Source organism: Urocampus carinirostris, chromosome 14, assembly GCF_059441175.1.
Source record: "Urocampus carinirostris isolate Australia breed hairy pipefish chromosome 14, RoL_Ucar_1.0, whole genome shotgun sequence".
Classification (NCBI taxonomy): domain Eukaryota; kingdom Metazoa; phylum Chordata; class Actinopteri; order Syngnathiformes; family Syngnathidae; genus Urocampus; species Urocampus carinirostris.
This window is the reverse complement of record NC_142362.1, coordinates 12,773,389-12,800,574: the sequence shown is the minus strand read 5'-3', so window position 1 is coordinate 12,800,574 and position 27,186 is coordinate 12,773,389. Positions and strand designations below refer to the sequence as shown.

The window sequence follows — 27,186 nt, the reverse complement described above, 5'->3', positions numbered from 1 at the left end:
TTCTAAAATGTATTTTCTGTAAAGTGAAAAGACAGCTCTTTGATATGCTTTGTTGTCAGTTTAACCAGAGTACTACAAAGAGATCAAAGAGATCAAACCCAGCAGAAAAAAGCTAATGTTGTGACTCATCCATTTGCAGAACTGTAATAATAAAAACCTCATCATCCAGTCCAGCGTGAATGTGGATCTTTGGTGGGACACGTACAACGCGGTTACATATGTACTGCGTTTAAATTTGTTCTCTCTCTCTCTTTCTCTCTCGTAGTCGGTATGTTGGCAAGTCCCTTCAAGGAAGGCGTGCCCATTTACTAATTTAAAAAAAACATTTTAAATCAAACCGTATTCTAGCTCTCTCTTTCTCCCACTGACTCTCTCTCTTCGCAAAAACCTAGGTATGGTTTTTTTTACCTGGGTTATTGGGTGTTTGAAATGCATTCGCAAATTACGTTTCTATCCATATGACAATTTCTCTTAGCAATCCTCATCTCGGTGTCACGGTTACCATGGCGCTCAATTAGCCCCGCCCGTGTGACACGGTTACCATGGCGCCCAATTGGTCCCGCCCGGGTGCCGCCAGCTGGAGCTTGTTGACAGACTGGCTCCCTGTCAGTATTTAAACTCTGTCAAATCAGTCCCCTTTTGTCGGTCCGTCTGCGAATCTCTGTTTTTAAACGGCAAGCCCTTTTTTCGCCTGTCCTGTGTTTTTGCTCCTGTTGATCCCCTGCTATGATCTGTTTGATCTCGACCACGTCTGTTCTCCCGTCCCGAATAACGACACATTTTCTGATATCGACACCGGCATCGCTCGCCACGGAAATACCACTTCTGAGCAACCCGCTCCCCACTACCAGCGATCGTGTGTGCGCTCCTTTCCCTTCTCCCCAATAAAACTGTGAGTAACGTTACGCGAGTGGGTCCTGTGTTCGTTCTGGTGGTGACACTAAATAACGTTTGTTAACAAAAGGAATGAAAAACATGTATTTAGTGCCATTTTGAACGTCTTTGTACTTTTAAGTCAGACTTCTATTGTAGTTCTTCTTTCATCTGTCCTGGTTTCAAACAGGATGTCCCCGAAGTGAGCATTCGGGGCTCGGGGCTAGTCGGGATCAACTCTTGGAGGAAGTTCAGAAGGCTCCTCTCCTATTTAACCCTCACAGCTCATACATAAAACAGTGTTAGGCCCTGGGCAGAGTCCTGTCATGTTGACTTACTGTGTCCTTTAGATCTTTTTCCGGTGAACAGAAAACACGTGCATACAAAACGATTAATGTTTTAATTCCTAACAGTTTGTTTGTTGTGAACGTCCCTATGAATGTTCTATTTTGTGTGTGTGTGTCTTGTGGCAATGTTGTTATATCATGTTTTGATGTGAGGTGAAGAAGCTAGATTGAGGTATGCAAAATAAAGACTGATAAGGCAAAATAAAAACCTACAAATTTTGGCCATTTTTGTTTATTATCTTAGTATTATCTTTCTTATTTTTGATAATTTTAGTGTTGCTCTGTAAAACGAGAAACATAATCAAAATTAGCAAAATTGTCATGGATGGCAGGTGTTTGTGCTCATTTTATTTTTATTTAAACTCTTATAGTTATTATTCTAATACTATATTTGATATTTAATAATATATTTGTATCTTCCAAATTATTCTCTAGATTTTTTAAGTTGTAAAAAAAAAACAACAACTTCCAAATGTGCGTTATCATATGCCATCTTTGCTGTCACTTTTATGTTCAAAATGTGTGACAACAAAAAAATTAAAGATAATATATTGATAATGTAACAAACTATTTTCTTTTGAAAACCTGAAATATATATTTTTTTAATTTATAAATTACATACCATCAACTTTAATGGCTATTTTTGACAATTCTATGACTGTTTTACAAAATGTAAAATAGAGTAACCTCAAAATTATTCTAGTCAGTAATACATAATCTATGTTTCATATAAAAAATAAATAAATATATATATATATATATATATATATATATATATATATATGTATACCCCACGACCCTACTGAGGATAAGCGGTGCAGCTAATGAGATAATATTATATATATATATATATATATATATATATATATATATATATATATATATATATATATATATATATTGGTAAAACATTGATATTAATATTAATTACAGCCTTGCTCTCTACTCACAAGCCAAGAATATTCGGTCTTATCCATTATTATCTTTATTATTGTAGGATACACAACACTTGTTTATACCTTCCTCGTCTCGCAACCTGGATGTTGATTTGAACACGCGGAGTAAGAAAAAAATCTATCCTCTTTCAAGTGCTTTCAAGTCATATGTCTCTTTGAGAATCACTGTTGTAGAGTATAAAAAACTATCTGCAGTTTCAAAGAATGAAGAAAAAAAGTTCTATTACAGGCATAGCCAAGTTCCAGCCCGGGGGCCAGTTACGGCCTGTGATCAAATGTTTACTGGCGTGAGGCCTGTGTCATAAAATCAATAATATGTGGTCCATCAGTAATGTTGACTGCAGTATAAAATACATTTGTACAAAAAAAAAAAAAAAAAACATTTCACCAGATGATGGTAATAGCCCTTTAGCCACCTTGCCCTTCGTTTTTTGTGAGAATTTCAGCACACACGCTTTTCGACATGGCGAAAGTAAAAAAAAAAAAGGAAAGTTGAATGTGAGGGCCGCTGTTTCCAGCTAAAGTGGAAATTGGAGTATTTTTTAACAAAATCCAAAACTGCATCCGCCTAATTTGCCATAAGATTCTGCCTGTTTTCAAAGAATATAATGTCAAGAGGCACTGCCAGACAAAACATGCTGTCTACAAAAAGCCTACTCAAAACGAATGCTGTGAAAAGGTGAAGCAACGGCCCACCAGTGCTTTTTTCCACAAGACCCTGCGAGTCAAAGGAAAACGCTACAAAGGCGAGCTACGAAGTCGCACAAGCAGAGGCAAATCTTTCTCAGAGAGTGAATTTATTAAAGTCTGTTCAAATAATGCCAGGCCGACTAGTCGGCTCTCGATTGTTTTCAGCTAACTAAATCCGGCCCACTTTCTGAAATGTTTGAACACCCCTTGGTCCAATACATTGTGCACGCATATACTCATGCAAGCGCTCTCTGAAGTCCGAGCGAGGAGGCACCCCACGGTGACGCCATGATTAAACACACACTTGAGAGCTAACACATGAATTAGAAGCTCGGCGGGGATCAGACGGGCGGGCGAAAGTGCCACAGCGGCGCTGCAATGATGGATCTTCGCTTCTTTGTAATCTTACCGCCTTCTGCTCCGACTACATTAGCCTCGGCAGTAATCGGCATCAGCCGAAGGAACGAATACATTGAGAACGGCTCGATTATTGGATTAAGCTACTAAACGAGGAAGGAAGTTGATAATAGTCTAATTAATTCTGCTTCAAAAGGAAGGATGTTGCGCTCTCCTGACAGTTTGTGAGGCCTTTGAACACGCTTGAGAGAAGTAGGCGCGTTCGCACCCGTCTTTGAAAGCGGCCGTCCGTACTAATAAGATGCGGGTGGACGTAATGTAGTATGTGTTTAAGGAAGTATAATCCCACATTGCTAAAGGGCACACGGGTACTTTGTGGATTTCATCAATTCAATAATGGTAGTTTTACGGAGGTGACTGCACAGTTTTTCTTTATAGAATCCATGATGTTAAGCAGTGCTTCTTAACCCCTTGAGGAAATATTAATTTGTAGTCCGGTACGATCAACCTGTATTATGGTTTTAGAAATGTTGGGAAATAAGAAATACATTAATTTGTATTAAAAAAAACAATGTTTAATATGAATATTTCATTTTCACCATACATTTTCTTTTTGTAAATACTGAAATTTTGAAATAAATCATTCTAATATAGCTTTTAATTTTTCTTTCATTATTTTCTATTTTTACTTAAAAATAGATTCTTCATTTTCCCAATTTCGCAAAAAGTTACGCGTACACTGAGCAAAATTATCAAGCATGTAAAATAGTATCATTTTTAGGAAATATTTTCCTTATTAAAACTAAAGTAAAATGGAGATCAGTAATACCCTAAATTATCAGAATCATCCCCGAACATATGTACTGTACATAGGCTTTTCATTTTTTTAAATACATAGTTTATTGTCATGATTACCGATGTGAATCACCTGTGCCCGCTCCTTTGGCGCCAACTGCCTCATACCCTGATTGGCTCCCTGTCCCTATTCAAACCCACTCCTATCTGTCCCCTGTTGTCAGTCCGTCTGCGAACCTCAGTCAACACTAGGCAAGCATTTTTCGACCCTGACTCCCAACTGTTTTTTGCTCCCGTCTGTGCCCAGGCTTCGACCCGTTTTTGATCCTTACCACGTCTACTCTCCTTTCCTGGCTTACGACTGCTTCGGATCCCGACCACGTTTTTGCTCTCCTGTCCCATCTATCGACCTGTTTTTCCGTCCTTGACACCGCCTTCGCTCGCTATAGAAAATCCACTTCCGTGTTCGGATTACAATCCGAGTACGAGAGCGACTTGCTTCTTGCGCCTAGCGAACACCGGATTGTGGGCGCAGCCCTTCCTCTTTCCTTTAATAAAACTTGTGAGAATGTAACGCGATTGGGTCCTGTTTCCGTTCTGTTCCTGACAGTTTGTACTATGTTATGGTTTCCTGTTTTTAAACTTCTTTTTAAAACAAATCAAAGTAACCAAAGTTACAAATAAAATGTTATTAGTAATTCATGGTTATGACAGAAAAAAAAAATCTGGAATCTTTAATCCTTTGTTGGGACATTTAGTTAAAACATGTGTTAGAATGACTAATACATGACTCAATTTTTATCTAAACGTTATTAAAATATAAAAGTCATTAAGTTATGAATAATACAATATTAATGCATGTGTATTTTTGTGTGCCACTGCAGAATTTAAAAGCAAACATAATAATGACTAAGATTTAAACTCAAATCCCTTCTGAAAATAAACCAATTGTATCCACAGTACCTTTATTCTCTTTAAATGGTGAGATAATTGAAAGAATGATTTTAAACAGTTTATAATAAATGTTTCTTTTTAAATGTAAATGTTTTATGTGAGATCTTGAGCTGTTTGAGTTTAACTATTGATGCATCTATTAATTATTTCCACCTTCAGAAAGCCCTGCCTGCGAAAGTACCTTATGCAGTACTTCAACATGAACACATTCCGCGCCGTTGACACCTATATGATGCGCGTGAAAAGGAAAAAAAAATCTATTTTAATTCGAATGTTTGTGAGTTACCGTCAGTAAAGGCCAACTTTTAGTTTGAACGCTTTTTCATTCGTAAAGTGTTTGCACTGACTAGACAATTGTCTCACCATGTGCGGCTCCTGTCCCGGCTGGCACTGTGGGCATGCCTGGCAACTGTTACTGGTCTGGTTTAAAAACTCATATTCTCCGCAGCTGGAATACTCTGCACTTGCAAGCATACAGCACACCTACAAAAGAACAAAACATTTTATTAAATGGAGATACAAGCAATGTGAAGATGAGTGTAACTGCAGATTGAATGCAGTTTTTAATACGCAGTAATACTGTTGGTGAAAATCCAGGTACACACACAAACAAAACCCCACACAAAAATGCAAGGATATTCTGTGCAGAGTCATTCTGGTGCTAAACCAAACCATTTGTTTATTAATTCCGTTTTGCAACGTCAAAGAAAATGATGAGACAATGTCAGAACGTATAAACTTAATACTATGTTTTAATTCAATTATTCACAGTGACTGAGTTTTCTGATTATACAGGGGAGGGAGATTTGTTATCTTGCATGCATGTGTGAAACAAAGGAACAGGTCAGTCAGAGGGGGGAAAGCCCCCACCCCCAAGGAGGCCAGAGCCATGAGCCAGGACGCCTGAGGAACTGCAATCCAGTTTGAAAGAAGCCAGCGAGCGGACAAGAGGTTTGGTTTACAAGAGACCCAAGGAGTTATTTTGAGCCAGCCAAGAAGAGTGTTTTTAACATGTATTGTAAAGTGGGTTATTTCTCTAAAATACTGATATGCTATTGGCTAAACACCTTCTTACAATACCTTTCTCTCTGTTCAGCGCAGAAGCTTTTGTGCTTTGTAAAGACTTTGTGAGTTAGTGCAATACAATACTATACTGTTGTACCGTTTTGTCCTATCGGTCCCAAACATACAGTGATGCTAAATGGAGAAGCAAACACATGATAACTTTTATGTATGAAAGGCACTACTGATATCAATACATGGTATTGGTCCCACAATACTCGCCTGGTATTGGTCAAATGATAGTGGTTATAAAAAGTAATTTTAAAGTGACAGAATGGCAGTCAGGCAAAGATGAATACATCTTTATATCCAATCAATCACTGCCAATGATAACTATTTTGGGTGTTAACTTATTCACTGTCTTTGAAGGATGTAGATGTCAATTGCAGAAAAATGATTACAAATAAAATGTAAAAAGTTAAATAAAATACAGAAACTTACTAAAATTGAGGACACAAAGATGGATCTTGCCATTCCTCTCCTCTGTGGCATGTTGGCACTAACTTCCTAGAAAACATTGCACAAAAAATGTACAAATAAGCAACTGATATAGAAATACAAACATTAAAACTTCTTTGTTATGAGCAGTTCTTCCGGGTGCCATTCGTTCGTAGTGTGTGGCCCAGATGAGTTCATTGGAGGGGAGTGACCATAACATCATGACCAATAAACATGTACTGTAATGATAGTCGCAAAACAGCCCATGGCGTTGCTGCAAACAAGCTAAACATTTATTTAAAAGCGTGCTGTCTTTTTGCCTTCATTCTTTTGTTTCGTTTAGTTTGATTTGATTCAAATTACCGTATTTTCCGCACTATAAGGCGCACCTAAAAGCCTTTTTTTTTTTCAAAAGCTGACCATGCGCCTTATAATACAGTGCGCCTTATATATGGATCAATATTAAGTCGCAAAGTCTTGCAACTAAGGCAAGCAGCCGCCGACTAGATTTTCCCCCGAAGGCGAAGTAGTCCGCGGTGTATGCTGGGATTTATATACCGGCGTTTCATTTCCTAACCAATGTGTGAATCATCATTTGAATCAGTCACTATTGGCTAGAGTTATTCGGAGGTAAAGGGGGCGGATACTTTTTATTATTTACAGGCTCGCATAGGCTAAAGGGGCGAAACAAAGCCTGCAATTGGCCGAAAAAGATGAATGTGAATCACACGTTGGGTTGCACTACGGCATAGAGAAAACATTTTTTACTATTCTGTATTTGTAAATATTTTACTCTCCTGGATTTACTACACTCACGGTCGTAAGAAGACCATGGTTACGTATCATTATTGAGCGTGATGGCTGCAAGAGAACTTAGGTGAGCTATGCGGCTTTATATTTTCCCGGTATCTTTTTTTACAACGATCTTGATGTTTCTGTGATGAGTCTATTTCTAAACTAAATTTAATTCAAAGTGTTTATTGTCATATGCACAGTAAAGAACCCCGTTTCCCTGCACAATAAAATTCTTACTTTGCTGTCCACACAGTTGCCTGCAAAAAATAAAATGGAAACTAAGAAATGTTTGGCATTTCTTGAATCCCAAGACTTTAACCTTCCGAATGATATTTGGAACGATGCATTTGAGGGATTGGTGACATCATACAGACACTGTTTCCGTACATGTCTGAGACACGTATTTGCTTCTTTGCAAGCTTTCGGAATGTTAAAGGGGGTAATAAGTTTGACTGAACTATCTGACTGTTTTGTCGACGTTCTCATTGTAGCGCCTTATAATCCGGTGCGCATTATGTATGGAAAATATAGGACCAAAAACTATTTTTGGGGGGTGCGCCCTATAACCCGGTGCGCCTTATAGTGCGGAAAGTATGGTACACAACTCTGCAAAACTGTATATCAGTTTGTTCCCTATCTGCAGATTTCCCTCTCCTTTGTACAAATAATTCATTCCTAACCTCAATGAAGGCTAATTATCCCTAGCTGGCGGGTTTGATGTTGCGTAATCATTGACTATGCTTACACCCCCACCCACGCACATGCACATAATACATAGCGGTTGGTCTCTGAGAACTGTCCTTGTGGTCACGCCACAACCGGTAGAAGTCTGTGTGTGTTTATATGTGTTGCTAAAGAGATAAAAGGCTGGATAGCAGGAAATGAAGAACTGCCAAATGTGTATGGAGCCCCCCCTCAAGGCAAATCATTATGGAGTTAATCTATCACACACACATACTGTAGAGTGAGTGCAATGTGTTTGAAGACTCTCTTTTGACAAGCCTTACTACTTCATCTCACCCCAAATCTTATCGGAGTGTGTCGAGACAGGTCCGGGATGAAAGTCAAGCCCCGAGGCGGTTCATCTTCTAACAAGCGCGTAATCTCTGAATAACTTCTCTGTTTTTTAGGTGTGTCATTATCAGGTAGCCTCTGCAGAATCTTGGGGCCAGGATTTGGGAAAGTTGAAGCTCAATGTGTCAGGTTGAAGTGTTTAGTAAAACATGACATTTAACACTGCCTGGGTGTTATTAAGGGAATGTAACTAAGACAAAAGGTATTGTTTGGGTTAGTGTAATCGCTCCTATTTCCTTTAAATAAGCAAAGATTTTGGTTTAAAATGCAATTAAAGAAATTCATCATTTATTGAGGGGCTTACATTTCGAAAAGAAAAAGTCATGGATTAAATTCATAAAGTTGAAACATTTATTTGCTTACAATTATTGAGAAATTAAATTGCCATGATTACCGATGTGAATCACCTGTGGCCGCTCCTCTGCCTCGGACTCTGATTGGCTCCCGATCAGTACTTGTACCCACTCCTGTCTGTCCCCTTTTGTCAGTCCGTCTGCAAACCTCAGTAAGCACTAGGCAAGCCTTTTTCGACCCTGACTCCCACCTGTCCTGTTTTCGCTCCCGTCTGTCCCCCGGCTTCGACCCGTTTTTGATCCTGACCACATCTACTCTCCCGTCCCGGCTTTCGACCTCTTTTTGTCCCCGACCATGTCTATTCTCCTTTCCTGGCTAACGACTTGCTTCCGACCCCGACCATGTTTTTGCTCTCCTGCCCCTTTTTCCCTGTTCCGGACACGACATCGCTCGCCACGGAAGATCCACTTCCGCGTTCAGTGCGACCTGCTTCCCGCATCCAGCAATCCCCAATCAATGGCGCAACCCTTTCTCTTTCGTCCAATAAAACTTGTGAGAAAAGCAACGCAAATGGGTCCTGTCTCCGTTCTGGTCCTGACATAAATACTCAAGCCGAAGAAAATAAACTTACAGGGTTAAGCATTTGTTTGACAACAAAAAAAGGCCATTTGTTATTATGTATTGATAATATGAGGGGAGACTGTTTAGCAAATCAGAATGCAGAACACAATGCACAATACGAATCCGTGAAGTAGGAAGAACAGTGAGAAGTGATCCGCGTTATAGCGAGGGATTACTGTACTTGTGGGGAAGAAAACAATTTCAAAAAACATGCTTTGATTTGGGTGCATTCTGACATTTTTTAAAGTGTTATATTTGTATTGACCGTTTGTTTTCTTTCTGTTTTTGCATTTTTCCCTTATTAAAATGATCTCTCGAACAAGAAAACCCACAGACATAAATATTGAAAAAAAATTGGGAAAAAAACCCCCGTAAAAGTCAATGTTTAAAAAAAATACTAAATGGGGAAAAAAAATATTTGTATATTTTTGTTTTGTTTGAGGCATTGTTGGCCATTTTTTAGCGTTCATATCTTTTAATTGACTGTTTTTTTATTGCTTAAGGAATACTTTTCATTTTTGCATTTGAAAAATACAGAATATGCTTTTAGAAAAAAATATTTTTCTGTTATTAAAGTAATCCTCTAAAAAAAGACACAATAAATTTAAAAAATAAATCTTTGAAATTACTTTGTATTGGTTTTCAGTTTTTATTATTGAATATGTTTTAATCTGGGCGGCACAGCAGCTGGGTGGCATCTGCGGCACAGTTCTGAGGTCATAGGTTTAAATCCAGCTCCTGCAGCCTCCCCGCATGCATGTTCTCCCCGTGCTTGAGTGGGTTTCCTCCGGGCACTCTGGTCTCCTCCCACATTCCAAGAACATGCATTTGAGGTTAATCTAATCGTCCCTAGGTGTGAATGAACGAGTGAGTTGTCTGTCTCTGTGTGACCTGCGACTGGCTGGCGACCAGTTCAAGGTGTCCCCTGCCCACTGCCTGAAGATGGCTTGGATGGGCTCCAGCACCCCCATGGCCCTAATGAGGATAAGCGGTGCAGATGGAGGATGGATGGACGGATGGATGTTTCAGTCTTTAGGAATCATTTTTGACGGAACAGAAGTCAGACTACATAATAAACCCAGTGATTACTAAAACACCGTTTAAGTATTGCACAAGAGTGTGTAAGAAAACAAAACAAACAGGGTAAAGAAATAATTGTGACCCGCTTCTGAACTATTCTGAAGAATTGTAAAAATATAAAATAAATACTGTCCCTGTGTGTCCTGCGATTGGCTGGCAACCAGTTCAGGGTGTCCCCTGGCCACTGCCCGATGATTGCTGGGATGGGCTCCAGCACCCCCGCGACCCTACTGAGGATAAGCGGTGCAACTAATGAGATGAGATGAGATAAAATAAATACTTATGTAAGTAAGTAGATCAAAAATAAATACATATAATTATTCCAAAAACAGGAAAAAATATTCAATGAGACAGAATATTAAAAAAGTTTTTCTTTAAATCTCCCCAATAAAGTCATGTTTTTTCTTTCTTTTTTCCCCCTCATCAAACACTATTTCTGGCTTGCGGAGTCAACTGATTGGGTTTATTAAAATTCCTCTTTTCAAGATTTAAAGTTCCACTCTGAAAAACATGTTGGCCATCAGTATGGAAGTTACCCAAGTAATACATGAACCTTTAAAGATGTACTTTGGTTATTTTTGATGTGTGCCAACTCAATTAACAGCACATGGAATATAAACTTGGACTTCCTGTGTCACATAGCAATGTTTTTCTTTGGCTTTTTTAAACTCTCATATCTCACTATTGCGCAACTGTCACACGATAATAGCAGGAAGGTTGGTTGTGATTATGGTTAGTTGACTGGCAGTCACATTTTGTAAAAATAGCAAGAATCTGCCAACCACTTTGTCCTTGAAATGCAGCGTCCAGCATTAATCAATTCTCTCCATCTGCCATCAGCTTTACTCAACTTTCATACATTATTGTCAGTAAAAATAACAAACACATGCTGTTGATAAATTCCTCCGTCTATGAGGAATAAAAGGTTATTGTGACTTAACATTCTAATTGGATGTGTTTCTCCTTCTCCTGCCAATCATTTCCAGACTGTAATTTTCAAAACACAGATTATAGTTCCAAGTTTCCACTTTATTTGTGCCATCACATCTGCCGAGCACGTGCACAAATTTGTGTCAATCAGTCTTGTGGGCGGGTTTTAAAGCAATAAACAGATAAGATGTATATTTAGTGGGCTAAAACCAAATGTTAAAAATGTACCAATTAAAACAACCAAGTTAGTTTCTGTAATATCTCATGGCAATTTATTTTAGTCGCATTAACCTTTAATTTTGTAAGAATTCAGCACGCCACATTCCTCCACAGGGCGCTAACAGATTAACTAGAGGAGCCCCCCACCTGTCCCACATCACCCAGACTTCGCCCTAACCAGGAACCCAGTATTTTAGAGCTGTGCCAACAGCAAAAGCTGTCGGAGAGTAATCTCCTCTCCTGCCCGAGTATACGAGTCATTGGTTTATTCTGGACTTCCTGAACTTTGCCAGTTGGAATGTTTTCCGGATTGGGTTTTCGTTACTTGTTTCCTCCCCCCGTGCGTGTATCAAGCTTGAGTGTCTGTTGTGTTAAGGGTTGGGTAGGGTTACTTTAACTTAATTACTTTCAATTACTTTTGAATTACTCCAATACAAAATATGCCAATAAAAGACAAAATAAACTAAATATGAATAAAATTACTAAATTTTGCGCAGGCTTGGGGAGTAACGGAATACATGGAACGGCAAAAATGATGTTGGCAAGCTGTTTGGATTTATTTTCATTTTGTTTCTGTCGCATTTTATGTTAGTTTTGCCGGAGATCAAAGAGATCAAAGCCAGGAGAGAAAGCTTACCACGTGTTGTGAGTCATAATTTTATTCATATTTAGTTTATTTTGTGGGCAGCACGGCGGCCCAGTGGTTGGCGCATGTGCGGCACAGTTTATGTCTTGGGAACCTCCTGCGTGGGTTCAAATCCAGCTCCAGACTTCCTGTGCGGAGTTTGTATGATCTCCCCGTGCTTGCGTGGGTTTCCTCCGGGCACTCCGGTTTCCTCCCACATTCCAAAAACATGCATTTCAGGTGAATTGGCCGGTCCAAATTGTCCCAAGGTGTGACTGAGCGAGTGAGTTGTCTGTCCCCGTGTGCCCTGTGATTGGCTGGCAAACAGTTCAGTGTGTCCCCTGCCCACTGCCCGATGATCTCTGGGATGGGCTCCAGCACCCCCGCGACCCTACTGAGGATAAGCGGTAAGGCTAATGAGATGAGATGAGATGAGTTTATTTTGTCTTGTATTAGCATGTTTGGTATTGGAGTACTCCAAAAGTAATTGAGAGTAATCAAGTTAAAGTAACCCTACCCAAACCTGGTTGTGTTTGTATTTCTGTATTGGAAAAGGCCCACGGAAATAGGCCTGGTGGCCTTCTACCGCATGTGGAAATCAAGATATCAGCTTGAGTGCCTGTTGTCCTTGTAGTTCTGGATTAAAGAAGCCTGGCTTTCTCTGCGATTGCACTGTTTCGACCCATGTTTGTTTCAACAGTCCGATTACTGTGATTTAGCCATTCAGCCTTACAATGATAGAACGTTTGGAAAACTTATAACTAAGGAGGAATGAGCTGCCATTTCATTCGCAGCTAAATGAAGAAAATAACTGGTTGGCTGATAATCTGTCACTTCAGCGACAAATGTTTTCACCTTTGTAGTCGAGACTAAAGTAGATTTTAAGTTGTCTATCAGCGGACCATTGGAGGAGGTAATGATTATCATTAGAATTGTGTTTATTGTATTACATTGTAGAAGCATTGTCCGACTAACACTAAAATTGTCAATCACTTTTTTGCACTCTTTGGCAAAGGGGAACCTTCATTTAGTACTGAAAGAAAAAGCACCATGAATTATTTATCTTGCTATGATGCTAAAGGCCCAGGCTAAAACTTAGAAACCATTGAAACAAGGTTAAAATTATCAAAAGATAAGAAGAACACACCCTTCCCAAGGTGATTAAAGTTTTTTAAAGGTATTACAATCCTAAAATCTAATATGCATAACAATTGTGTATATCTGGAGTACTGGGGGTTTCAGTGTTCATTTTAACTCTGAAAAGTGATGGGTCCCGGGGACTCGCATGCTCAAAAATCTATGGGTCCCAACAGAGATCTATGGGTCCCCAAAATTTAGTGTGCTCCATGCCCTTACAAACTGTCCTGTTTTCCCTTACAAAATACAAAAAAATCTTTTTTTTTAAAAACATGTTTATTCATGTAGTATATTGTACATGTGTTTCCTTATATCATATTTATTGTTAATGAACATTTTGTTGTGAGACACTGAGTTGCTCGACATGAATGAGATTTATTATAACAAAAAGTTCAAAAATGAAGTCGCTTGGACGTTCACTGTAGAAGGAAAAAATACATGAAAATATAATTAAGTAGAATAATACATTTTCTTATTCAAATTATTAATTAATTTTCTGCATTAAATTATTGTGATAAAAGGGATCACCACAAACCTGTCTTTTTTCATTTTCTCCTTTTATACTTCCTTTTTTTCTTAACTTCTTTATACAACATAATCATTCGTAATATAATGCATCAAAGCAAGTGAGCCGTTTGAGAGCCGGCTCTCTTTAATGAGTTGAGCCGAAAAAGCCGGTTCTCTAGAAAGAAACGGACTTTCACTACACAACTCGAACTGGAGATCGGCGTGCAGACGAAAACTTGAACCGCGAGACCAAAACAACAATGACGGATCTTCCTCACGAAAAGTATGAAGTGCGGTAAATCTTTGTTAAATAAATGATAATGACAATTTCGTGTCAAAAAGGTTGCGTCCCGCGGACGCAAGTTGTTTTGACACGATGCGTCCCCAGCAAAAATAATGCATCTAGGACGCAGGGACGCGGGCAAACGAGAACACTGGTGTTTGGAATGCATTAACTAGTTACCAAGGGATTCTATCACCCGTCCTATGACATATGACCCTTAAATTCCCCACCACAGAAGGGATTAAATGTTTCATCTTTGGTGTATTACAGTAGATATACAACCATCAATGGCAGTGTATAAGTGAGCAATGGATTAGAAAAAACACTAGAAGTGCTTTACAGAGCTTCATTGGTCCTACACAATTCAGCAGTAGTTTTTTTCAATAAAATCTAGATGAATAAATGTAAAATACACCAAGTAACGGATTACAGCTTAATGTTTCATTACTTGCAGTCTATAAGCCGCTACTTTTTTCCTCAAACCTTCAACCCTGCGGCTTATTCAGTGATGCGCCCAATTTATGTAATTTTTCTAACAGCCGCCAGCGGCGCTCGAGTACAAAAGGTAATATTTAGACCGGTGGAATATATGCGCCGAGGAAGACTGCAACTTCTTAGCTTGTGCACAAATTAAATTAGCGTAGACATATCCTCATCATGCAAATTGCAAAAAGAAAGACACATGACACAGCTTTCAAGCTAAAAACAAAAGAGCAGTCCGATAAAGAAGGAAACAGAGCTACTGCATGTAAACTTCATTTTGCGAGCGTGTTGCTAGCGTGTTTTTGAATAAGGTAGTGTGGGACGACGTCTATATGATAAAGTCTCTTTCCCATACTGGGGAAGACGACTTTGATGACGTCAGTTATAAGGAGGAAGATGAGGACGGTTTACCATGATTTCTACAAGTACGGTATGTTTCTTTTAACTGACCCGTTTACTGGGTTGCGAGCGTGTTGCTAGTAGCGTTTTGCTACCCTCCACAGGCACGGTTTGGGATGAAAGTTATAATATTATTATTAAAGCTTTGAAAACTCTCTCGGTGCACCGTTTTTCTTTTTAAATAAGTGAAACCATGTATATGTATTTGCAACTATATATTTTTTGTAATGTATTTATTTTAGAGACTTATTCTGATATGTTTTCCACAGGCGAATCAAAAAGAAGGGGCATAAACAACGGGGGCTGACGGGAAGTGGAGTAAAGGTGAGACGTGTTTGTGGACGCAGCGGACAATATTGGATATATATTTTCCCCACCCTTACCTTTGGAAATATACATTTTTTTTTCTTGGATTATTTTCAACGGGACCCTGACTTTGCAGGTCTGCATCAAACCTTGAGTACCGGTATCATTTTCTGTTCATTTTGCCGGCTGTGGTTTTTGGACTGTGTACTTTATATTCAGTTACAATCGCAGGACTCAAAGCCGGGTTTGGGTTAATTTTGTGATTGTGTTACATGTTTTAATGTGGGCGCATGCGGCTTATTTACAGCCGGGCTTGTGTAAGTAAAAAATCGGTTTTCCTCTTAAAATGTGGTGGGTGCGGCTTATAATCAGGTGCGCTCTATAGTCCGAAATTTACGGTACTTCCACTTTTCTAAACAAACATTTTCTCCCCACAATTTATATTGAAGTCAGTCGTCATTGAAGCTGACAGGTACTGAATGAGGTAAACAACGAACTCAACTCATTAGAGACTTCAATAGCCTTTTAGCTGGACGTACAAACAAACATACATTGAGTTATTTCCAGCATTTGAAGCAAAGGCGGATGTCACACAACAGCTGGACCTCATTTCCTCTCTTGTATATAAATATTGCTGAAAAATCACATTTGGAAATGAACATGCTGCACAATTGGTGCCACTTACAATGAAAAACACATTCCTGGATTCTTTTGTCATATTCTTAACTGATACATTTGTCTATAAATAAGTTTCACTCTGCTTGTATTGGAGGAAACGAAGCCCTCAGTCTTCATTTTAATTCCTGACAAAAGTCAGATTGCAGATGTGCATTTTGACATGCCTAAGTGTCACACACATGTGGGAAGAGGTTAACCACTGTAAAACAGGAAAGTAGTAAAACAGTCTTCCTTAAGGATTGACGAGCGGTGATGTCATGTATGACTTCAGCGAAGTTGCACTTTAAATTTAGACCTCATTGACTAACAGTTTCATAAATCATATTTCCCAAATAAGTTTAAATGGAACGTTCATACGACTCTGTTTACTCCAAAATAAATTAAAAAATGCAGTAGGGAAGGAGGAGTACAAACTGCCTTACTATAAGGTATTGTGACATGGGGAGATACCAGTTTCCGCTACTCTCTAAGGATTGTTTTTGTCATGTCCTGCACGGTTGTCATGGCGCCCAGCTGGCCCCGCCCCTTGACACCGGCTGAGACGCCTTGGACTGATTGCTTTTGGAGTACTTAAACGCTCCTTTTGGGACTGCCCGTTGCCAGACCATTGCTTTACCTTGTTGAAGACCAGTTCATGCCTGTTTGATCTGAGTAATGCCTAGTTTGTAATTTTGATTGCCTTTGAACCTGTTTTGTTTGGTTTTTGGTCCGTTTTTGTGTTGGACAACTTTTCTTTCCTAATTAAAGTGACAGATCGTCTACGCATATGAGTTCCGACTTCCTGCTTCCCGGTCCGTTTCCTGACAGTTTTACCGTTTTTGGTTATAGTTTTACCATCATGAGCTTTTCCTATACAACTTATTAGGATCTAGAATTTATTTTATTAAACGTTAACGACAATCGGATATTGGTACTGATTTCCTGATGGGTTTTTTTGTTTGGATTTACAAGTCATTTTTTTTCAATTTAATTGAAATCTTTCCAAATTGGATTCAAACCAGTACATTCATGTAAAATATATCTGTAATTCACAAAAACGTTATTATAAGTGGAGTAAATGGTCAAAAAATAAAGTTTAGTTCAATTACTACAGTGATACTTTGGTACTTTAACGACTATGTATTAGTCCCAATTAGTATTTGACCAAATATTCAAATTAAAAATATGAACTTAAATAAACACAGCCAAACACAACCAAAGACGTAGCAAAGTGAGATGAGTGGCCATCTTAGCTACGCAAGCCCGGTCGGGTAGCATGCTTCGACTGCCTGTCCCCACTCATAGCAATCTGGTTTTATGGATAATGGATCAGGGCAAGTGGTTTGCGCGTCTGCAGGACAGTTCTGAGGTCATGGGTTTAAATCCAGCTGCCAGCCTTCCTGTGCGGGTTTGCATGTTCTCCCCGTTCTTGCGTGGGGACTCAGATTTCCTCCCCACACTCCCGTTTCCTCCCACATTCCAAAAGCATGCATTTCAGGTTAATTGGTCGGTCTAAATTGTCCCCAGGCGTGAATGAGCGAGTAAGTTGTCTGTCTCTATGTGCCCGGCGACGGGCTAGCAACCAGTTCAGGGTCTCCCCTGCCCACTGCCCGAAGATAGCTGGGGATGGGCACCCCTGCGACCCTAGTAAGGATAAGTGGTGCAGATGACGCATAATGGATGGATAATGGATCACGGCTGCATGGGTGCACTTTATTTTTGGCGGAAATCGCAGCAAAAAAAGAGCGACCAAGCACAGCAAAAGTGTGCTTTGCCTGTCCTTGCTTGCTGCATATGCGATCGGAGATAATGGATCGGGGCAGCACAAATGCAGTTTTCAAAACAAAGCCATCAGTCCCAACAAAAAAGTACTCCGTCGGCCCCAATCCCAGCAATAGTCAACCGGGGACAATGAATTGCGGCCACAGCAGTACATTTCACTAAAACGGCATAACTCTTGATCAAAGTGTCTTCTGGTATTCGACGAATGAGTGCAGTTCATTTTAAGTGAAAACAATGGCAAGAAAGAGCAACCAGGCCCAATAAAACTGTGCTCTGCGGGTTCTCACTCACAGCATTAATTGGGGATAAAAGATCGTGCCTGCATGAATGCAGTTCACTTTAGGGTGGATATCATGGTAAAAAGGACATCAGGTCCAAAAAAAGCGTGTTTAGCCAGCTCCCGCTTGCAACAAGAGGTGATAGGGGATAACGGATTGCTGAATGATTGTCATCCGTGATGCACTGAGGCAGCGAAGTACTTAGAGCAAAGAAGCAAGGGATTACAGTACCTTCTGAAAAATGATTTGTACGACTTCTCTTGATCATCATTGTATTAATATTATTCTCAAGTAAAAGTATTTTGCCAGTCCGTAACAAGTAACGGCTGTATACTGTATCATATACAGTGGAACCTCGGTTCTCCACCATAATCCGTTCCAGAACCCTGTTCGAAAACCGATTTGGTCGATCACGGAAAATCGTTTTTTCCCATTAAAAGTAATGTAAAATCGTTTTAATCCGTTCCAACACCCTAAATGTTTACCAAGAACGTAAACATGAAGCTAACCCAGGCTAATCGTACGTTCGCATTAGCGTAATCTTCCGTACGAAAGATTACGCTAACATGAACGTGTAAAAATAATTTAAAAAAAGGATTATGAATAGGATTTCTTACCTTTGTGGTGGACGGTGGGGAGAGAAACATCCTCAAAATGTTTCAACCTCTTCCAAAACTTGCGGCAGTTGCTTGCTTATAGCGCTAACTTCCTTAGCCGCATCACTCGATTTCACAGCCTCATTTTTTACTATCGTACTGATCTTAGATTTAGCCATGCTGTATTCATTGGCAAGATCGGAAATTCGCACACCTCTTTCATATTTAGCTATTATGTCTTTCTTAAAGGCAATAGTTGGACGAACAACTCGTTGTTTTTTTCACCTGTCCTGCTTGCACCGACCTTCTTCATAATTAGGGGCTAAAACACCCGTACGCCGCTCAGCATCGCACCCTAGCGTACCGGCGTTCGAACTCCGGTTTTTTGACCGAACAGCGAAGCAAGAATTTCTCGAAACTTTTGGTCGAACACCGATTTGTCCGAACTGAGAGGCGTTCGAAAACCGAGGTTCCACTGTACTTCTTTACCCTGGCACCAAGTTAAAAAATCCCTTTAAATCGTCTTTGGTAGTAATTGAGCTACCCATCTTTGATTAAATAACCCAAAGTCATCCGTGGGGCGTCTGTAACGATGCCACATTCATATGCATTTCCTTATTTCTCTTCATCTTTTGATTGCTTTAATCACAGACTAAGTGGCTTCCTCCCACTCGCAAAAACAAACTCCCATGAAAAGGAGGCACACATGCGCCTTCTCTTTCCTCTTTGATGATGTGGCCGCCGGTGATGTCTTTCATCGACTCGTCTCCCCGTACCTTGTTTGTCTCCATCTCGTCTGTCTGACTTGTCTGTGTTTATTTAGTGGTAGATTAATCTGCGACCTGGAATGCATTTTGCTCCGTTCTCGGAGCGTCTTGCAGTTGAAGCGTTTTGGTCGAGGGAATAAAAATGTGAGCATGGTTTAAGAATGCATGAGGCACACATCCGAACAGATCTCACATCAGGAGTGAGTGAATTTCTTTGTGAGGCGCTGACAAGGATTTCTGCGACTTAGGTCATGAATGACCTTCTAGGCAAGAAAAAACACGTTTCTTTGACAAATCTGAAGGCGCGTTGCCTTCGAGGGCGTACATTTTACAGACGATGACATGATGGATGGGAGTAGCCGGGATGTGTGAGGATTCCTCCAAGTCAAATAATAGATTAAAAAAATAAGAATAATCAAAATAATAATTAATCAAATTCCATTTTCTCGTTTCCACGGGTTTATCTTCCTAAATTTTCATAGATTCTGTAGTCCCTTTTTGTCATGACTGGGGGGATATATGCCGGATTTGTCTTAAAGCTACCCATCTTCTATTGGTTAACGTCATAGAAGATGCTGGTCTGCTATTGATTTACGTCAAGGCATCGTGAAGACGCTATTGGCTGAACTTCCTCCTACGTGCCTTCCTCTGTCTTCATTCATTTTAAAATCTTGTGAGACAAACTTTGATTTGTTTAGCTAAGGGTCCCAGGACTTGCAGTGGTGCTAAACGGGGAATCAAAAACATGATAACCATGGAAAGGAAGGCTTGCGATCATCAAGAGCTGTGAAGAAGGCACACATATCGTTAACCTCCATGAGGACTATTGTCATAAGAGATCGGTGATCGGGAAAATTATCACGAATGAGGAGGAGATTAAAGCAATGCAGTCTTTTAAGGGCCTGACAATCACCAGAATTGGAAAAAGTTCGAATTTGAATACTCCTACCTCTGTATGTACCAACTCAAGTAACATCAAAGGTAGATATAGCTTCATTTTTCCTTTAAATGGATATTTATTTCTAATGTTATTTTCTAAAGTACACGTATATTACATATATGTAAAATGGCATCACTGACAATAATTGTTTTTTAAAGGCTAAAAACTGTTCAATTTGGGAAAGAACAGTTGCACTTGCTCCTATTTTTTTTTAAATCACCAATCAGTTAGTAATGATACCACATAATGAGTTTTTCGTATCAATGGCTAATTAGCAAACAATTTATCAAAACATACTGCTGTGCGATAGCAGCCTTACAATTCAGATTTCTCATGCGATAATGGCCTTACCAACATCGGATGATTTTGTAGGAAACATTATCGAAAAAAATACTGGATTTCAATATTATATCGTATGCAATAACGGCCTGACAGCATGTCAAAGTGGCCATTTTCAAATACTAAGTTTGCAAGTAGTTGAGGTCATTATTGCATTCCAGCAGTTAAATTAAATAAATATTAACAACTGTCATGATTACTGATGTGACTCAGCTGTGCCCGCTCATTTGGCGTCAACTAATTGGCTCCCTGTCACTATTTGACCCCATTCCTTTCTGTCACCTGTTGTTAGTCCGTCTGCGAACCTCTGTGTATACAAGGCAAGCCTTTTTCGACCCTGACTCACGCCTGTCCCGTTTTTTGCTCCCATTTGTCTCTGGCTACGACCTGTTTTGATCCTGACCACGTCTGCTCTACCGTCCCGGCTTACGACCCATTTTTTATCCCGACTACGTCTACTCTCCCGTCCTGGCTTACAACTCGTTTCCGACCCCGACCACGCTTTGCTCTCCCAGCCCCGGCAACCGACCAGTTTTTCCGTTCCTGACACCACCATCGCTCGCTACGGAAGATCCACTTCCGTGTTCGGATCACAATCCGAGGGCGAGAGCGACTGGCTTCCAGCGTCCAGCGAATACCGGATCGTGGGCGCAGCCCTTCCTCTTTCTTTCAATAAAACTTGTGGTAAACGTTACGCGATTGGGTCTACCCTTTGAGCCGGTCCTGAAAATAACTCCAATATCGAAAAAAAAATCAGTAGGGCCATTTTCGCAAACTGTTAGTGATATAAGTAGTACTTATGTGTACTATGTTGTTACTAATATCATCATTTTTTTATATTTCTTAAACTCAAAATATGGTCCCCTTGCTGCATGCTGACAATTTAAATCTGTTCTAAATAAACAAGCTGTATTACACTTTATAAATGTATAAATCCACCTCTCTAAATATTTACTTCGTAGGAAAGAATAAATCGGCCTCCTGAGTGCTATAAACTTTTCTGTGGTGATGCGTTTTGGAATAAGGTTTGACATTCCCTGGTAAATCATCTCACTACTTTTACACTATTATTAATAGGATTTCTAGCCAATGGTTAAGCCAGTGGGCAGCACGGTGGAGCAGTGGTTAGCGCGTGTGTGGCACAGTTCTGAAGTCATGAGATCGAACCTCCTGTGTGGAATTTGCATGTTCTCCCCGTGCTTGCGTGGGTTTTTTCTGGGCACTCTGGTTTCCTCCCACATTCCAAAAACATGCATGTCAGGTTATTCGGCCAGTCCAAATTGTCCTTAGGTGTGAATGAGCAAGAAAATTCTCTGTCCCTGTGTGCCCTGCGACTGGCATCCAGTTCAGGGTGTCCTCTGCCCACTGCCTGAATATAGCTGGGATGGGCTCCAGCACCCCTGCGACCCTACTGAGGATAAGCAGTGCAGATAATGGATGGATGGCTAAGCCGGTTTTGTATTTGATTGACCTGAGAGAAACAATGAAACGTGATGCTGTTTTTCTCTTTTCTATCTGTCACGCTTTAATCCTCAAAGGACATAATTAACATCTTTTGAAGATGACAACGCCATCCTCTTGTGGCTTCCTCTTTGGATTTCCTACCTGAGAATATGAAAGAGGGGATGGCAACACAGGCGCCTTTGGTGGGATAAGAGGGAGAGTTTTTTTTAAGACATGTTTCCACCTCCAGCAGCTGCAGTTCAAAGTCAGCCAGCAGACTTCAGAAACTCTGCAGGACCTGGCTTGTCCCCACACCAGGGCCAGGCCGCCTGTCTGCAGGCAGGACTTCCAAATCCCTGGGGGGCCCCGGGACAATCAGGCGGCACGGATAAAATAATTATGCAGGCGGGGAAGGAGGCGTGTATGCTTGCCACCACACACAGAGCAGATCCCCACAAAATTGCACTCCCATAAACCAGGAGTCCCCAAAAATTTTTCCTGTGAGGGCCACAAAACTTTCTCCTTCACTGAGGAGAGAGGCCAGGGACAGTTTTTGACAGACAAGAGTGACGATTGCAGGATTGCCATCAAGTAAAAATATGCTGCTCTCCAGAAAACCACAATCAAATAACCCTTCTGGATTGCTCACAAAATAAAAATTAAAAAATACAAAAAACTACTCTCTTTACGTAACAAGTCCATGGAACATTAATGTTGTACCATGTACAGATCTGAGATCAGCTTAGTTATAAGAGCAGTGGATCCACCAATGATACCAATGATGACGATGTGAAAAGGCAGTAGATTTTTACTCATTAACACACTATTTTAGTCATGGTATTGAGAAATTTTAATTTAATTGTACGTTTCACATGTTTCCAGTGTCTGAAACTCAAAGTTACCGAACACCAAGGCAGACAACTCTGAAAGGTTGCCTGCCCAGCCATAGAGTTGCCTGCCCCATTTTTCACAACAATGTTGGTTTAAGATCAGGTAATTGTAATTGTAATTGTGTAATTGTTATCCTGTGCAGTACTTTGAGACAGTTTTGTGATTAAGGGCTATATAAATAAATGTGACTTGACTTGACTTGAATAAGTCAACTAATCGTAAAAAACCTATTGTATTAAGGATTGATAATCAGAATATATAACAGAACAACACTTTAAAATAGGTTTATCATAAATCTACTTATACCATTCATTGCATGTATATGACATCGCTGTTTTCCATCTGCCATCAGTATGTACCCGTATTTACTCGTCTTCATTCATGCAATGTTTGCGTTGCGTCGTCTACTACAAGCTACGTGAACTCCTCTTTCCATGATGCTTTTAATGTACGTTTACGTTTGGTAGCGTCATCAATTTTGTTAGATTCTTTTGAATCTTTCTTCTGAGGCTGAGGTTTTCCTAACCACTTATCCATTTTTTGGTGTTCTCTGTGCATCTACTTTGGAAAATGATATGCAAATGCACGACCTTATAAAGCTCGGGAAATTCCGGAAGCACAAAGTTCTTCGATGCAGGCTTCTGATTGGCTGCCGAGTATGAAAATTGCTAAAACCGAAATTCTGAAATTTCCAAACAGAATGAAGATTTCGAAAACCGAATAAAACAAACGTTTGATTTTTTAAAAAATCTCTAGTTTTCTTTTTTTTTTCCTTGAAAAAGTTGTCGGCCGTGCAGAGACGTTTTGTAAGTTGTACGCCCGACATAAAAGATGTACGCCCTGGGCAGACGTTATTTCAGACACTGATGTTACAATGGAAATAATGTAAATTTTTTAATCCTAAACATTGTAAGTGATACATTTATTGTCATTGTAACATGTGAAATACACAAGAAAATTATCATTCGTCTCTGGTACGTGACTAAAGATAGTTTGATGATGAGATAAAACCCAAAGCCTTTTCGCATGTCATCTAGATCAGTGTTTTCAACCTTTTTTGAGCCATGGCATGTTTTTTACATTGGAAAAATTTTGCGGCACACCACTAACCAAAACTATTATAAAATGACACTGAACAGTATCTTTGATTACAATATAATTTATAATACCCCCAGTTTTTACAGCACAGACACATGACACTGGCATAATATTTGCAGAAAATTATTCATAAATGTTTAAAATAAATATACATTTTAAAAAGTGACAAGTGATAATTTCTCACACTAGTGTGTCGCAGCACAGTGGTTGAAAATCACTGAACTGGATCACTGGTAGTCTGACTGCAACTCAGATCCGAATCTCATGAAAACCAAAAACCCAGACTTTGATTTATTTTAAGGTTTAAAAAAAAGTGCATTAGAATGTTCTCTAGTATTGTTCAGGAGGCAGGGCCAAATTGGGTTGTATTTGGAACGCGGGCTGCAGTTTGAGGACCAGTGCCATACACAATAACTCCCCCATGGGACACGTTACTAATTATGAGCTATTGAAATGAGTTGATATAAGACTGCCTTGTCGGTAACCAGAGCGTAGCGGATTATCCAGGCTGTGAATTTGACGAAGCAAACACATTTTTTGTAACCTGAGGGTAAAAGCTTTGCACCAACACGCACCTTTCTTTTTTTGTCATCCGTGCAAAAAGAAGTTTGTTTTTGCAGAGTTGTGCACTTGGCAAGTTATCATACAAAACGTGGAGGATACACTCATTAAAAATAGAGAAAAATAATGTTTTCCCCCTTTCTTATAAAGATTAATTTGGAAATATTAAACAAAAGCAAAATGGAAAATGTGTTTCTTACCTGTAGTCCTCTCCAAAGATGTAACACTGGTTAAACTCTTAGTCCTGGTCCACACCTGTGCTAGGCATCACTAAAGGACCTTGAACGTCTCACGCCGATCAGTTAAATGTCAGGATGTGTGTCAGATTTTTAGAGAGCATGCTGAGGGTGTGCAGGCTCCTCCTTAATGGGAAAAAAGTGCGAAAGTTTCCCCGCCCTGAGCAGGTAAACTCCTGGCAAGGGAGGATTGGGTTTGTAGGTACTGACTCGATTGCGCCCTCTAGTGTATAGAAGCAGGGGGTAGTGAAAAGTTGCAGAAGAGTATGAAAACATTTAGTGTATTTGAGATTATTGAACTGATGTAGCACTGAAATGTTGCATGATTCGCAGTGCACTAGTGAAACAGTCTTACAAAAAAATGCGTTTTTTTCTGATCACTTGTGCCTTTTTTACCCTACTGGTAACATACACGAGTCAAGTCATGTTTATCTACGTATATAGACCGGGTGTCTACAACAGTTTCCAAGCTGAGAGCTATTTTTTGTTAGTAATTAACGCAAAAAGCACCCAATTACATTTCTAAAATAACTTATCATGTTATTACTATGTTTTTACTATGTTATTACCAGGTTGTTTATTTGAAGTAGGGCTGAACAGACTCAGTTAACCTTTAGAATAATACATTTACTAGAAAATCACAATGACCCAGTTTAAAGAGGTTTGCTGGCAACTCAGCTGACCTTATGGGGCATCCCTTGGAGACCCTTATTATAGACCTTAATTAACATTATTTTTATTCATAAATCTTCTATGGTACCAAATAAATTGACAACGATTTTATATATATATATATATATATATATATATATATATATATATATATATATATATATATATATATATATATATATATATATATATATATATATATATATATATATATATATATATATATATATATATATATATATATATATATTTGTTTATTTACTATAATATATTTTCCACATTTAAATAGTAGAAAATAATATTTAAATAAACAATATTGATATGGTCAAAATTTGAATGTAATGAGGCTTTTTACAGTAATCCCTCGCTACCTTGCGCTTCATCTTTTGCGGCCCATTATCCGCAATCCATTACCTCTGATCGAAAATTGCTGCAAGCGATGGCCAGCAGAGGGCATTTATCTCAGGCTTGGCGTCTCTATTTGCCCTGGTCCTCCAAAAAGTGGACTATACTCGAGCGCAGCAATCCGTTATCCCTTGATCCTAATTGCTCCAAGCAGGTACTGGCACAAGGGGTTTGCGCCTAAAATGATTTGCTCTTGCACGGCCGAGATCCGGTATCGCTACGAGCAGAGACCAGCAGAGGGTACTTAGGTTGTGAAATGTGGCCCGATTAAAATGAAATTCATGGTTGCGGCCGCAATCCAATATTCCCTGTCGGTTATTGCTGAGTGCATTTTTGGGGGGGTTCGGACTACTGAAGTGTGCTATTGTGGCCACCTAAAATGAGTTGCACTGTTCTGGTTGTGATCCATTATCTTAGGTCGACTATTTCTCAGAATGGGTACCAACAGTGCAAATCTTTTTCATGCTTTTTGTTCTTCCCAACTAAAATGAACGGCATCTGTGCGGCCATGATTTATTAACCGTGATCGACTATTGCTGTAAGCAGGGGCTGGTAGACCCAAGCGCGTCTTTAGGTTTATAGCTTTGAACCTAAAAACGCACAGGTTTTTGTTTTTTTTGGGCTGTTTTTTTCTTCCATTTCACTAAATGTGAAATGTGAAATGTTTAGGATCATTAAACACTGTTCAGGAGTCTCAATTCCCATTTGTGAACGTCACATTACACTTAGTGTCAAAAGAAAGTGTCATGATTAATGATTAGCCTCACCTGTGCCTGCTTCTTTGGTGCCAGCCACTGCGGGCTACCAGATTGGTTCCCTGTACCTTTTTAAGCGCAGTCCTTTCACTCTCCGGTTGTCAGTCCGTCAGCGAACCTCTGTTATGACAAGGCAAGCATTTTGACCCTGACTCCCGCCTGTCCCGTTTATGCACTCGTTTTTTCCACCCATCTGTTCCTGATCTCCCTGTTTGTCTCCGGCTCCGACCTGTTTTTGGTTCAGACCAAGTTTGCTCTCCCGTCCCGGCTTACGACCCGTTTTTGATCCCGATCACGCTATCGACCTGTTTTTCCGTCCTTGATACCGCCATCCACTTCCATTTTCGGATGTCAAATCCGCTTCCATTTTCGGATGTCAATCGGATTGTGTGAGCGGCTTGCCTCCCGCGTCCAGCGAGCACGGATCCTCTTTCAATCAATAAACTTGTGATTAACGCTACGCATTTGGGTCCTGATTCCGTTCTGGTCTTGACAGAAACACTATTACTTTGCCATGCCCAGTTTTTACTAATTTATCACA

The 27,186-nt window shown here is 39.7% G+C and overlaps 1 protein-coding gene across 2 annotated transcripts in view; it reads right to left on the bottom strand.

Annotated features, from left to right (window-relative positions):
* The window catches only part of edar (ectodysplasin A receptor), a 58,218-nt gene extending 33,351 nt beyond the window's left edge, over positions 1-24,867 (bottom strand). The window contains exons 1-3 of one of the 2 annotated variants that reach the window (XM_088352660.1): positions 24,778-24,867; positions 6,476-6,541; positions 5,336-5,455 (exon numbers count right to left, since the gene is read on the bottom strand). In XM_088352660.1, the coding sequence (XP_088208786.1) occupies positions 5,336-5,455; positions 6,476-6,526 (171 nt within the window). In that variant the 5' untranslated portion in view covers positions 6,527-6,541; positions 24,778-24,867. Of the gene's footprint in view, positions 1-5,335; positions 5,456-6,475; positions 6,542-18,559; positions 19,009-24,777 lie in introns of those variants that run through there. The other variant, XM_088352659.1, reaches the window with a different exon arrangement.
* Between the last annotated feature and the right edge of the window lie 2,319 nt (positions 24,868-27,186).